At 42.8% G+C, this 12,559-nt stretch overlaps 1 protein-coding gene across 1 annotated transcript in view; it reads left to right on the top strand.

Moving 5' to 3' along the window:
- Positions 1-1,835: 1,835 nt before the first annotated feature.
- The window catches only part of LOC311101796 (ras GTPase-activating protein 2-like), a 57,142-nt gene continuing 46,418 nt past the window's right edge, over positions 1,836-12,559 (top strand). Inside the window, exons 1-4 of the mRNA XM_084142984.1 lie at positions 1,836-1,960; positions 5,746-5,869; positions 10,496-10,599; positions 10,704-10,798. Of these exons, the coding sequence (XP_083999110.1) occupies positions 1,903-1,960; positions 5,746-5,869; positions 10,496-10,599; positions 10,704-10,798 (381 nt within the window). The 5' untranslated portion in view covers positions 1,836-1,902. The remainder of the gene's footprint in view (positions 1,961-5,745; positions 5,870-10,495; positions 10,600-10,703; positions 10,799-12,559) is intronic.

Below are 12,559 nucleotides of genomic sequence, written 5' to 3'. Positions count from 1 at the left end.
CAAACAATTTCCTGGCCTTATAATGTAAGAAATAACATACAAAAAAACAAAATACTGCAAAATTGCTTAGTTGCTAGAAGCAGAGCTGCCATATCTGTCGGCGCCATCTTACTCAAAGAGAGGACCATAAACAGTAACTAGTAATGCGTTAAAATCTCACCTTTCTGGTATTTCTTAAAATAAATTGCTCAAGTGTAGTCACTTTTGAGGACACAAGCTCAAGTATACAGTACAAATATGAGGAAAATATGAAATATTTTATATGACGTATTTCCTATTCAACAAAACTGTATGAATAAGGCTTGAAATTACATATGCTTTCCAAATATAGTATAATCAAATTATAAAACCTATTACTATAAGATTTCACCTTCCTTATAAGTGTAAAATATATATTTGTATGTTTAGTGTTAGAGAAAATGTGCATATTTCCTAAAGGTCTCTCTTGAACAAAACATCTGCCCCCACCGCTGTGAATGTCAAACAGAGCTCTATTATTCTCGTATTAAATTTGTCCATCTATGACAAACAGAAATTGTTTTTTGTTTATAATCTATACAGTATTTTAGATTAATGTCTGTAAATCAATCTCTGAATGTGCTATACTGATGAAATCACTCTAACCTGCTGCTCTATGATGTAAGGATTGCAGGCATGCGCTTTGTCAGTGATGTAGGGATCAGCCAGGAGTTGATGGACAGTCGGAAGAGCGAATGAAATGGTAGGAGGGACATCCCAGCTTGAAGTGGTTTCAGATTTAACGTCCTACGTCACACAGGCAGACAATATACTACTGTGTCCGTGGGAACCAGGGTTATCGCTCAATGCATGCCATTTCGAGCTACAGTGTCCACAGATCAATTTATAAGCGAACATGTCAGTCGGAACCGGTGCCAGAACCACGCAGGTCCCCTAAACAGGGGACTTTACATCTAAGAGGGATACAAATGTAAAATATATGTCTATAATCCTTCCTCCAAAGGACCCTCCTATGGATTACATTTTGTGAAAATCCCCAAAATCAATGGTATTCTTTTGTTCTAGTTTCGTGAGGAATTACATTTACATTTTGCAATCCCCCATATGGAAATAAGGTCAGGGTTAGGATTATGGTTTTCAAAAGGGCGCAAGGGTTCAGTTAGGGTCTTGAGGTCAAGATGGATTGGTGCTAGGGTTAGGGGTTATGAGGACATGGGTTACAGTTTCGAAAAATGGGTGAAGATAAAACTGGGGCTATCGTTTTCTAAAGTTAGTATAAGGTCGGGTCCAGGGTGCTGTTCCAGTTGTGTAAAGAAGAATTGACAGGCACCTTAATTTCTGTTTGCCTTGAACAGGCAGGTGTGCATACCTGTATTCCCTCTGTTCTTGTGAATGTCCTGAATAGTATTGGATAAGCAATCCACCATCCAAACTGTGACTACCTTGAAATAAGAAAGAGATGAGAGATGTGAACATAGCCAGTTCCCTATATTACTGGAAAAAAAACATAATCCGACTATGCAAAACTATATCAGCAGTAGGCCTGAAGATTGCTAACTTTCAACTAACAAAATATCAACAAATGTTCCTAGTGCAAGCACAGAAGTTAAAAGTATTCGCTGTGCAAGCTCTGTGTCCATAGGTCGGGTACCAAAAGAGGGGTGCGGGGGGAGAGGAGCATCCTCTCATCTTTGACACTTTTTTGTAAATCCTGCACAGAGCTTCCGTTTGTTTGACAAACTGTGAGAGGCCGTGCAGTGAATACTTTTCACACAAGTCTCTCCAGTCTAGTCTAATGTCAGTGTACGGCCAATAGCGCTCGTAGTGACGCTGCAGTAGGTTGGCCCTTCGCTTGCATTCATAAACGGATATTATAGCTAAGCGTTGAATGTACTAGCTACGGATACTCAGTCAAGTCGGACCATGGCGGAAGAAGAGGACACGAGAATTCGGATTTTACAAAGCCTGCGGGGAAAGATATGTAAGTGCGAACAATGTATTTATTGTATCGGCATTCTTCAATTGGGTGGGTGGGGTAACAAAAAGTAAACGACGTGAAAAAAAGACAGGCGCGGTACGATCAACACAGCAAGTTCATGAAGATATTTTGAGACATTGTTGTGAATGAATGTTACCCGGGCCCGATTAAACTTATTTTATATTTTCAGAAAACGCTGTCACAATGTAGCTATTTATTTTAATATCACAGCCAGGCTAGCTCCTGACAAAAGGCAAAGACGGTCTAGCTAGTTAGTACAGTCAGTGGTTAGCTATCCACACACGCATCAAAACACATGAACTAGAACTGGCTAGCTAACTGTTAGCTGGCTCGCGCTAGTTAGCTGTCTATTTTGCTAGCAAACGTAAAGTGCTTTTAGTGAAATTGTGCCACTCCCTTTACAGATAGTTAATTTGTTTCAATGTATCTTATCTTACCTAGCTATCTAATCATAATTTGTCATTCATAGCTAGTTACCTTGAGTGTCTGTTCTCATCTTGCGAAACGCTCGTGGCAGGAAGTTGTCTCTGTGTGTTGGTTAGCTGCTGAAATTAATTGTGTTGAAATAACTAACTAGTTTCGATATTACACTATTCCAGATTAGTCATCGCTTGAGAAACTATTTTGGAATTTTAAGCCATACCCTTCTCCAGCAGGGTTAGCTAATTGCTGGTTTTCGTTACTTTAATATTGATAAGAAAAAAACGTGAATTTACCCAGAATTGAAAAAATTACTAATTTCATCAAAGATAATGGATACACTGTATTCTTCTTTGAGTGGAACGGTTACACATTCAGGATATATTTAGTCACAAACATCCTTGTCCATCATTCTTTGAGCAGGAAAATAACATGAATTGCAATGGAATTAATAAAAGTTCCATAATACATTCTTTGAACTCTGTGTGGCCCTTGCAGTGTAGTTTACTCACATGAATAAGGTCAATTAAAAGTCATAATCATAAGGACAGGTGGATTACTGAAATGGCTTCCTTCCCATGGTAGTCGGGTTCGTGCATTTTTGTTGCAATTAAGAGACTTCTTGAGGTCCTAAACACAATTCCACATGGTCAAGACTACATCCATCAGTAACCTCTGTAAAGGATGTAATTTCATGACTTACGTCTATGAATAACAGCTAGCCTATAGGCAAATATTTGATAAAGAATTAGCTTGAGTTCATAAACATGCACCTGGCTTTTATGCAGACAGTTTGTTAGTTTTGAATGAGCACAGTACCACAACAGGATCTTTTGATGGAATGTTACTGGCACACAAACAATACTGTCAGCTTTGTAAGAGTAGCTGTGAGAGAGAACAACACCATTCACACTGTCTATCTACTGCAAAATGAGAAAACAACATACATAAACCTGTTTTGATTTCAGGAAGTCTAGTAAAGTATGAATTTTGCAAAAATGTCTGAGGTTATCTCAATGGTCTGAAAGATGGGACTCTTCCTTTGATCAGTGTTTTCACTTGGAAAATATAAAAGACTAATCGTAGTACCTGTATCATGAGAAGCCCTTGGTTATAGACTACTGTACCACTACTCTACCAGTACTACCCCCCCCCCCCCCCCTTTCCTCCCCCTTGCTCTGATGCTCACTTCTGCAGATGCTATCATGCATGTACAAACAAGCACACACGTTGACATGCACACCAGCACAAAGTACTGTCATCATAGGAGTCATACATATACTTATAAATATAATAAATGAACGCATTATGCACTCGCGCACACACAAATCGGCTGCAAAACAAATGGCAGTTTCACTACCATGCATTGATGAGCCCCCAGGAAACAAGAGAAAACAATTGAGGAACTACCCTTGGCAAGAAGCTCAGTTTGCCATCTTATGAAACCTTTCTTCTTCCTCTTGGGGTTTCTCTTTATCTGTCTTAAACAAAAAAGCGTCAATGGAAATTGTAGTCTATTCAGGACAAACAGAGAAGTTTGTAGTACCATGACGTTTGCTCTTTGACCTCTTGCCTCTGTGTTTCCACGGCGACCAGTGCTTTTTCTTGTGAGGATGGCGTGGAGGAGGATGGAGTTAGCGAGGGCTTGAACTCCCCTGCAGGTCGGGCTCACCGGGGCTTAGTGGCAGCTCAGGGTTCTGCTGTAGGTTTTCACAGCCCTTTTCTGGGATTAGACATATATTAATAGCCCTTTAAAGAGCCTGATCCTCGACTCTGGCTTTTCCCCATTCAAGTTTGCTCACCCTTACGTATCCCGGACCCATTTAGACCACTGTCAACCACTTCACACTGAATAATCTTGTGGTTCACAACTTCACACATTGGACTCAATGAAAGTTGTGAGAGACAGGCTATAATTGTTTTGTTTTAGTCATTGATGTGTGAAACTATTATACTTTTTTTATGTACTGTATGTCAGAGTCTTTTTGGAGTTGAATGAAAGTGCAGTGTTTATTGTAAATTCATGCAAACATGAACCTGGTGCCACATAGCAGATGTAGACAGACAGAGCTCTATTACAGGTAGTGGTGTGCAGTCCTTCTTATGGTGCAGTAGTATATCAATTTTAGTGGGTATTTGTTGCTGTGCTGTTGATCCAGGTGCAAGCAGTTTACCTGGCTGGAGATTTCTGAGGTGTTTCACATTTGTGAATCAGCGCTCCACTGTCAGAGCCAGGAGCATGATGGGAGGAAGTTGATGCGCTGTGTCTTTGACCACATCTTACGTGATGCTCAACTCAATTTAGGCCACATCTGCCCTGTGCGTCCCGCGCCTTGCCACCCCAACCAGGCTCTCTGTCACTGACACAAAATCTATTTTATGGACCCCAGGAATCCCTGGAAAAAAGTGGAAAGTGTTACTGAGTGGACTATCCTCAGTATCCTGGCTAAATACATAAATGAAATAACTAGGCCCCCTACATGCCACATCATGAAGTTGTCGAAATCTAAACTGATCTTCAAAGAAGTACACAAATTATCTTTAGGGTGTTTTTTATTATTTAAATCAGGGCTGTTCAATGTCAGTCCTGGAGGGACAAAACACTTCTGTTTTTCATCCTCTCCTTCTAATAAGGGTCTAATTCATTTACATTACATTTTAGTCATTTAGCAGACGCTCTTATCCAGAGCGACTTACAGGAGCAATTAGGGTTAAGTGCCTTGCTCAAGGGCACATTTACGTCATTTAGCAGACGCTCTAGTCCAGAGCGACTCACAGATTGATGCATTCACCCTATAGCCAGTGGGATAACCACTTTACAATTATTATTTTTTTGGGGGGGGGGTAGAAGGATTACTTTATCCTATCCCAGGTATTCCTTAAAGAGGTGGGGTTTCAAATGTCTCCGGAAGGTGGTGAGCGACTCCGCTGTGTGTGTGTGGGGGGGGGGGGGTAGAAGGATTACTTTATCCTATCCCAGGTATTCCTTAAAGAGGTGGGGTTTCAAATGTCTCCGGAAGGTGGTGAGTGACTCCGCTGTGGGGTGGGGTGGGGGGGGGGGGTAGAAGGATTACTTTATCCTATCCCAGGTATTCCTTAAAGAGGTGGGGTTTCAGACCTGGGACTCCAAGTGAGAGCAACGAACTACCAGGTAGAAACAAAATCCAGAAGAGTTTAGGCCCTCCAGGACCGGAATTGAACAGCGCTGATTTAAATGTTCACATTAGTATTATCAACCATAGTAACAGCAGGTCGATAGAAAAGAGACCTTGGCAATTATTTGACTGAAGTCTATTTTCCACGTTAGCACCACCGGTCTCTCTGACCCTTTCCTCCCTATCCTGCAGGTGAAGGCAAGAACCTGGGTCCGTGTTCGGGGCCCAACCGACAGCGGGACCTCTGCACCTTTTGCACCATCAGCCTGGACCAGGAGGAGGTGTTCCGGACCAAGGTGTTTGACAAGAGCCTCAGGTAACAACATTTCTAGTATTATTATTATAATAATAATAATAAATAACAATAATAATAATATGATAGTCTATGCCATTTAGCAGATGCTTTTATCCAAAGCGACACAGCCGTGTGCATACATTTTACGTATGGGTGGCTCCGGGATCAAATCCACAACTCTGGCGTTGCAAGCACAATGATATACCAACTGAGCCACAATCTCCCTTCATCACCATCATCATCCTCAGACTGAAGGTAGTCACTATCTGGCCATGCTACAAAGGTTAGAACTCGGAAGTATGACTTTCTCTCATAAAATCTGATTTTATTCACTAACCTTAGGCCTAACCCTTATGACCTAGGCCTAAATAAAGAATAAACCATTCATGTACTTGCTCATCAGTTCCAATAATCTAGGCAGTTTGGTTCTTTGTAGCATGGCCATCTAGTGATCACCTTACAAAAGGGCACATGTAGGCTACCTTCATATGTTCAAAAGTACCTCACAGTATTGCCTGCAAGAACAGCGCAGTGAAGACATTGCTCTTGTCATGGTAGCCTATATTGCACTATTGCCATGGTTGCTGACATGAGGTGATATCATATGATGTGTAACATCCTCTTCCTGCAGGGCCCAGATCTTTTTTTCATTGATAATTTTGTGTCAGATGTTATCAGGCAAGGTAATAACAGTATCCTTTCCTTACCATCTCTCCTAATGTTGAAATGTGTTATTCACAATTGATGTGGAGGTGTCATGTAACACCATTGAAAACGTAACCCTTTAGCCTATATGTTTATTCTAACCTGAGACGACCAGGGCTGCCTACCCAACTAGAGACGCAGCTTGAGTCCAGGAAGGACACAGAGCTGAGATGGCTGTGTGTGTGTGTGTGTGTGTGTGTGTGTGTGTGTGTGGTGGGCATAGTGTCAGTTGGGCAACACCAGACGTGGACAGTGTTAGCTAGGCTAAATCCTCTACGAAGAGAGCAGCCATATTTGATTTGAAATAAACTATGCTGCTTACAAGCTCCCCATTGGGAGATATTTTATTTTATTTTATTTTTATGTGGGGGAGATGGACACGGGTACAACCTAATGTTTCTGGTTCCAGTCTCGTTCATCTCACTGTAAACACGGTGCTCGTCTGCTCTAGGTATTTCACAACGCACAGCGTTTTTTTTTCTCTACCGTTGCAAACCCGCCGTTCAAAGGGCTCCTTTTACAGTGTCTAAGGAAGTGTATCCTCCCACGCTCTCCCCTGTCTCTCTCGTTCTTTCTCTCACTCTCTCTCTCTGCAGATGCATGGTCTTTCATATGGCTATAAGACTTGTAGAATCTCTCTCTCTCTCGAATCCCAAGGTTGTTGCCTACGGTCACGTTGCACAAAGTTGTCATGTGTAAACACTTGTAGTGGAGCGGCTATACCGGTACCACATTACTCTCTACTTATGGGGAGGTTAAAGGAAAATACCTTTTATAGAACTTTCAAAATACAGAAGTTCTATATTTTGATTGCTGATATGCAAAACTTTTGGGACTGAATCAACATTGGATTTTCTTTAACGCTAGGATGTGTTCTGTTGAATCTAGGGTGTATTCATTACACCCATTCTGTTGCAAAACGTTTCTTAAACGGAAGCGAACTAGTTTTCTTTGCAAAACGCAACTATTTGGACTAATGCTTACACCCGTGTTCTGTCTGAGAGGGAGGGAACGGGAGAACGAAAGAGGTGTGTGTGTGTGTGTGATCGAAAGAGGAGGTGCTGTGTGTGTGTGTGTGTGTGTGGAGGCTACAAGTGCGTAATCCATGTGATTATGTGCACAAACTGGAGGATGCGTGGGAAGTGCTGCCTGGAAGTGTTGCCAAACCCTTACTGCGGAAGTGACAGGCAACACATTTCACCAACCATACAGTACTGCATAGAATCTAGCCTTACTTGAACACTGCTTTTATGAACAGATCATAATGTTATTAGCACTGTTGACTTTATTAAGATAATGGAACAAATCTCTGTCAGTTGTCCTGTTTTCATACTGGTCTGTCATACACCTGATAGCCACACTTAAACCTGCTTAGCTTCTACTGTTTTAAGAAGGCTGCAGAATAGTGTAGCTAGCAGCCATTCTGGCTTCTCTTTACATATAATAGGCCTCATACCAGCGTAACTACCAAAGTAACAATTTAGCATAATAACCATGTAACAGGCTAGTAACTACAGTGGGGAGAACAAGTATTTTGCAGGTTTTCCTACTTACAAAGCATGTAGAGGTCTGTAATTTTTATCATAGGTACACTTCAACTGTGAGAGACGGAATCTAAAACAAAAATCCAGAAAATCACATTGTATGATTTTTAAGTAATTAACTTGCATTTTATTGCATGACATAAGTATTTGATACATCAGAAAAGCAGAACTTAATATTTGGTACAGAAACCTTTGTTTGCAATTACAGAGATCATACGTTTCCTGTAGGTCTTGACCAGGTTTGCACACACTGCAGCAGGGATTTTGGCCCACTCCTCCATACAGACCTTCTCCAGATCCTTCAGGTTTCGGGGCTGTCGCTGGGCAATACGGACTTTCAGCTCCCTCCAAAGATTTTCTATTGGGTTCAGGTCTGGAGACTGGCTAGGCGACTCCAGGACCTGGAGATGCTTCTTACGGAGCCACTCCTTAGTTGCCCTGGCTGTGTGTTTCGGGTCGTTGTCATGCTGGAAGACCCAGCCACGACCCATCTTCAATGCTCTTACTGAGGGAAGGAGGTTGTTGGCCAAGATCTCGCGATACATGGCCCCATGCATCCTCCCCTCAATACGGTGCAGTCGTCCTGTCCCCTTTGCAGAAAAGCATCCCCAAAGAATGATGTTTCCACCTCCATGCTTCACGGTTGGGATGGTGTTCTTGGGGTTGTACTCATCCTTCTTCTTCCTCCTCCAAACATGGCGAGTGGATTTTAGACCAAAAAGCTCTATTTTTGTCTCATCAGACCACATGACCTTCTCCCATTCCTCCTCTGGATCATCCAGATGGTCATTGGCAAACTTCAGACGGGCCTGGACATGCGCTGGCTTGAGCAGGGGGACCTTGCGTGCGCTGCAGGATTTTAATCCATGACGGCGTAGTGTGTTACTAATGGTTTTCTTTGAGACTGTGGTCCCAGCTCTCTTCAGGTCATTGACCAGGTCCTGCCGTGTAGTTCTGGGCTGATCCCTCACCTTCCTCATGATCATTGATGCCCCACGAGGTGAGATCTTGCATGGAGCCCCAGACCGAGGGTAATTGACCATCATCTTGAACTTCTTCAATTTTCTAATAATTGCGCCAACAGTTGTTGCCTTCTCACCAAGCTGCTTGCCTATTGTCCTGTAGCCCATCCCAGCCTTGTGCAGGTCTACAATTTCTTGGTAGGTGATCAAATACTTATGTCATGCAAATTAATTACTTAAAAATCATACAATGTGATTTTCTGGTTTGTTTTAGATTCCGTCTCTCACAGTTGAAGTGTACCTATGATAAAAATTACAGACCTCAACATACTTTGTGGTCCTCTGTAGCTCAGCTGGTAGAGCACGGCGCTTGTAACGCCAAGGTAGTGGGTTCGATCCCCGGGACCACCCATACACAAAACATTTATGCATCCATGACTGTAAGTCGCTTTGGATAAAAGCGTCTGCTAAATGGCATATTATTATATTATTATAAGTAGGAAAACCTGCAAAATCGGCAGTGTATCAAATACTTGTTCTCCCCACTGTATGTGCAGTTATGGTACATTGCCATAATTATATTTTCTTGGAAAATATGAATAACAGTGGCAAGTCTGTAACTGTCTGTTAGGCTCAGCAGGGCTCTTTCTCAATTGTCTAAACATCTGTCCTCGCCTCCTCCTTCATTGCGCTGATCTGAAAGAACTGACCAGGTGAAGCTAGACTAGTGATGCGCTTCCACCATATGGTTTTCACCAAGCAACTATTTTCCCATCTGTGGAAGTAATGGGAAGGAGACGAGAATAGAATAGATTTTTTTAAAGCAATTGAGATTGGGCTCAGGACTGCTAGCGAGACACTTAACCCAATGGAAAAAATACAATCTAATTATACAAGGTTAAGTTGCACCAGCTCCTTTTCAAAACAGTCTCTCCTGTCGGCTCATGCCTATTACTAAACACAAATGACCCTGGTCAGAGCTGGATGGTACATCTGCTTGGCACCCTCTCTCTCTCTGCCTGCCCTTCCAAGCCACTTGTATGCTGGTCAGTCAGTCATCCAGCCAGTCCTAGGAGGCCTGGCCACCACAGCGCTAGGCTATATTTAGCACCTGCTGTTTAATGATTACTGATGGACGGTCTATGGATAAGGCCTTGGTTTGTGTTGTCATCAGTGGGTTGTCTTTTGGCCCTTCAAATAGTAGCCTGGTCCCAGATCTGTTTGTCTTGCCAACTCCTTGTCACATGAGTTGTTTGGCAAGACTGCAAAAACAGTTCTGGGATCAGGCTAATCAGTCATAAACCCTTCCCAATCAAAAGCCAACCAAGTTTTCAGTAAATGTTCCTCTCCACAAAGGTCAGCCTGTTCTCTGAACGTACTCTAAAGATGGCGTTTTGCGCTTCACTAAAACGACTTCCTGTGTGGTTGTTTTCCAGCCCTTTCTACAGCGAGGACTTCTACTTTGAGATCCCACGACCATTTCAGTGTTTGTCCTTCTACGTATTCGCCAAGGGTGTTTTTCAAAGGGACTTGCCTGTCGGTAAGTAGGAACTGACACACACACACACACACACAGTTACACTATGCTTTCAGCTGGATGATTTCCAAGTATGTTGACTTCTGTCTGTCCATGTGTGGTTTCAGGGAAAGTCTCCATCCGGAAGGAGGAACTGTGTAAATTCAGTGGGAAGGAGCACTGGTTCGGCCTGCAGCCCGTGGACCCTAACTCTGAAGTCCAGGTGGGTGTCAGTCAGACATCTTTACAGTGAGGGAAAAAACTATTTGATCCCCTGCTGATTTTGTACGTTTGCCCACTGACAAAGAAATGATCAGTCTATAATTTTAATGGTAGGTTTATTTGAACAGTGAGAGACAGAATAACAACAAAAAAATCCAGAAAAACGCATGTCAAAAATGTTATAAATTGATTTGCATTTTAATGAGGGAAATAAGTATTTGAACCCCTCTCAATCAGAAAGATTTCTGGCTCCCAGGTGTCTTTTATACAGGTAACGAGCTGAGATTAGGAGCACACTCTTAAAAGTTGTCCACAGAAGCAATCAATCAATCAGATTCCAGACTCTCCACCATGGCCAAAGAGCTCTCCAAGGATGTCAGGGACAAGATTGTAGACCTACACAAGGCTGGAATGGGCTACAAGACTTATCGCCAAGCAGCTTGGTGAGAAGGAGACAACAGTTGGTGCGACTATTCGCAAATGGAAGAAACACAAAATAACTGTCAATCTTCCTCGGCCTGGGGCTCCATGCAAGATCTCACCTCGTGGAGTTGCAATGATCATGAGAACGGTGAGGAATCAGCCCAGAACTACACAGGAGGATCTTGTCAGTGAACTCAAGGCAGCTGGGACCATAGTCACCAAGAAAACAATTGGTAACACACTACACCGTGAAGGACTGAAATCCTGTAGCGCCCGCAAGGTCCCCCTACTCAAGAAAGCACATATACAGGGCCGTCTGAAGTTTGCCAATGAACATCTGAATGATTCAGAGGAGAACTGGGTGAAAGTGTTGTGGTCAGATGAGACCAAAATGGAGCTCTTTGGCATTAACTCAACTCGCGGTGTTTGGAGGAGGAGGAATGCTGCCTATGACCCCAAGAACACCATCCCCACGTCAAACATGGAGGTGGAAACATTATGCTTTGGGGGACAGGACAACTTCACCGCATCAAAGGGACGATGGACTGGGCCATGTACCGTCAAATCTTGGGTGAGAACCTCCTTCCCTCAGCCAGGGCATTGAAAATGGGTCGTGGATGGGTATTCCAGCATGACAATGACCCAAAACACACGGCCAAGGCAACAAAGGAGTGGCTCAAGAAGAAGCACATAAAGGTCCTGGAGTGGCCTAGCCAGTCTCCAGACCTTAATCCCATAGAAAATCTGTGGAGGGAGCTGAAGGTTCGAGTTGGAGAAGATCTGCAAAGGGAGGGAGCTGAAGGTTCGACTTGGAGAAGATCTGCAAAGAGGAGTGGGACAAAATCCCTCCTGAGATGTGTGCAAACCTGGTGGCCAACTATAAGAAACATCTGACCTCTGTGATTGCCAACAAGGGTTTGGCCACCAAGTACTAAGTCATGTTTTGCAGAGGGGTCAAATACTTATTTCCCTCATTAAAATGCAAATCAATTTATAACATTTTTGACATGTGTTTTTCTGGATTTTTTTGTTGTTATTCTGTCTCTCACTGTTCAAATAAACCTACCATTAAAATTATAGACTGATCATTTCTTTGTCAGTGGGCAAACGTACAAAATCAGCAGGGGATCAAATACTTTTCTCCCTCACTGTATGTGTACCCAGTTGGTCTGGGGAGAAAAGTTAACCTTCTAGTCATTGTGCTAGTTCCTGTATGCGGTCATTCAGCCAACATAAGGCTGTCCAATGGTATTGATTCTAGTTAGTCACCAGTCAGACATTTGGCTTGGTCTAACTGTGTAACTGCAGCAGACACCTCCTCCTCACATCCTGTTGTTGT

The sequence above is a fragment of the Coregonus lavaretus genome (genome assembly GCF_964263955.1).
Source record: "Coregonus lavaretus genome assembly, chromosome: 26".
Classification (NCBI taxonomy): Eukaryota; Metazoa; Chordata; class Actinopteri; order Salmoniformes; family Salmonidae; genus Coregonus; species Coregonus lavaretus.
This window is presented reverse-complemented; position numbering and strand designations above follow the sequence as displayed.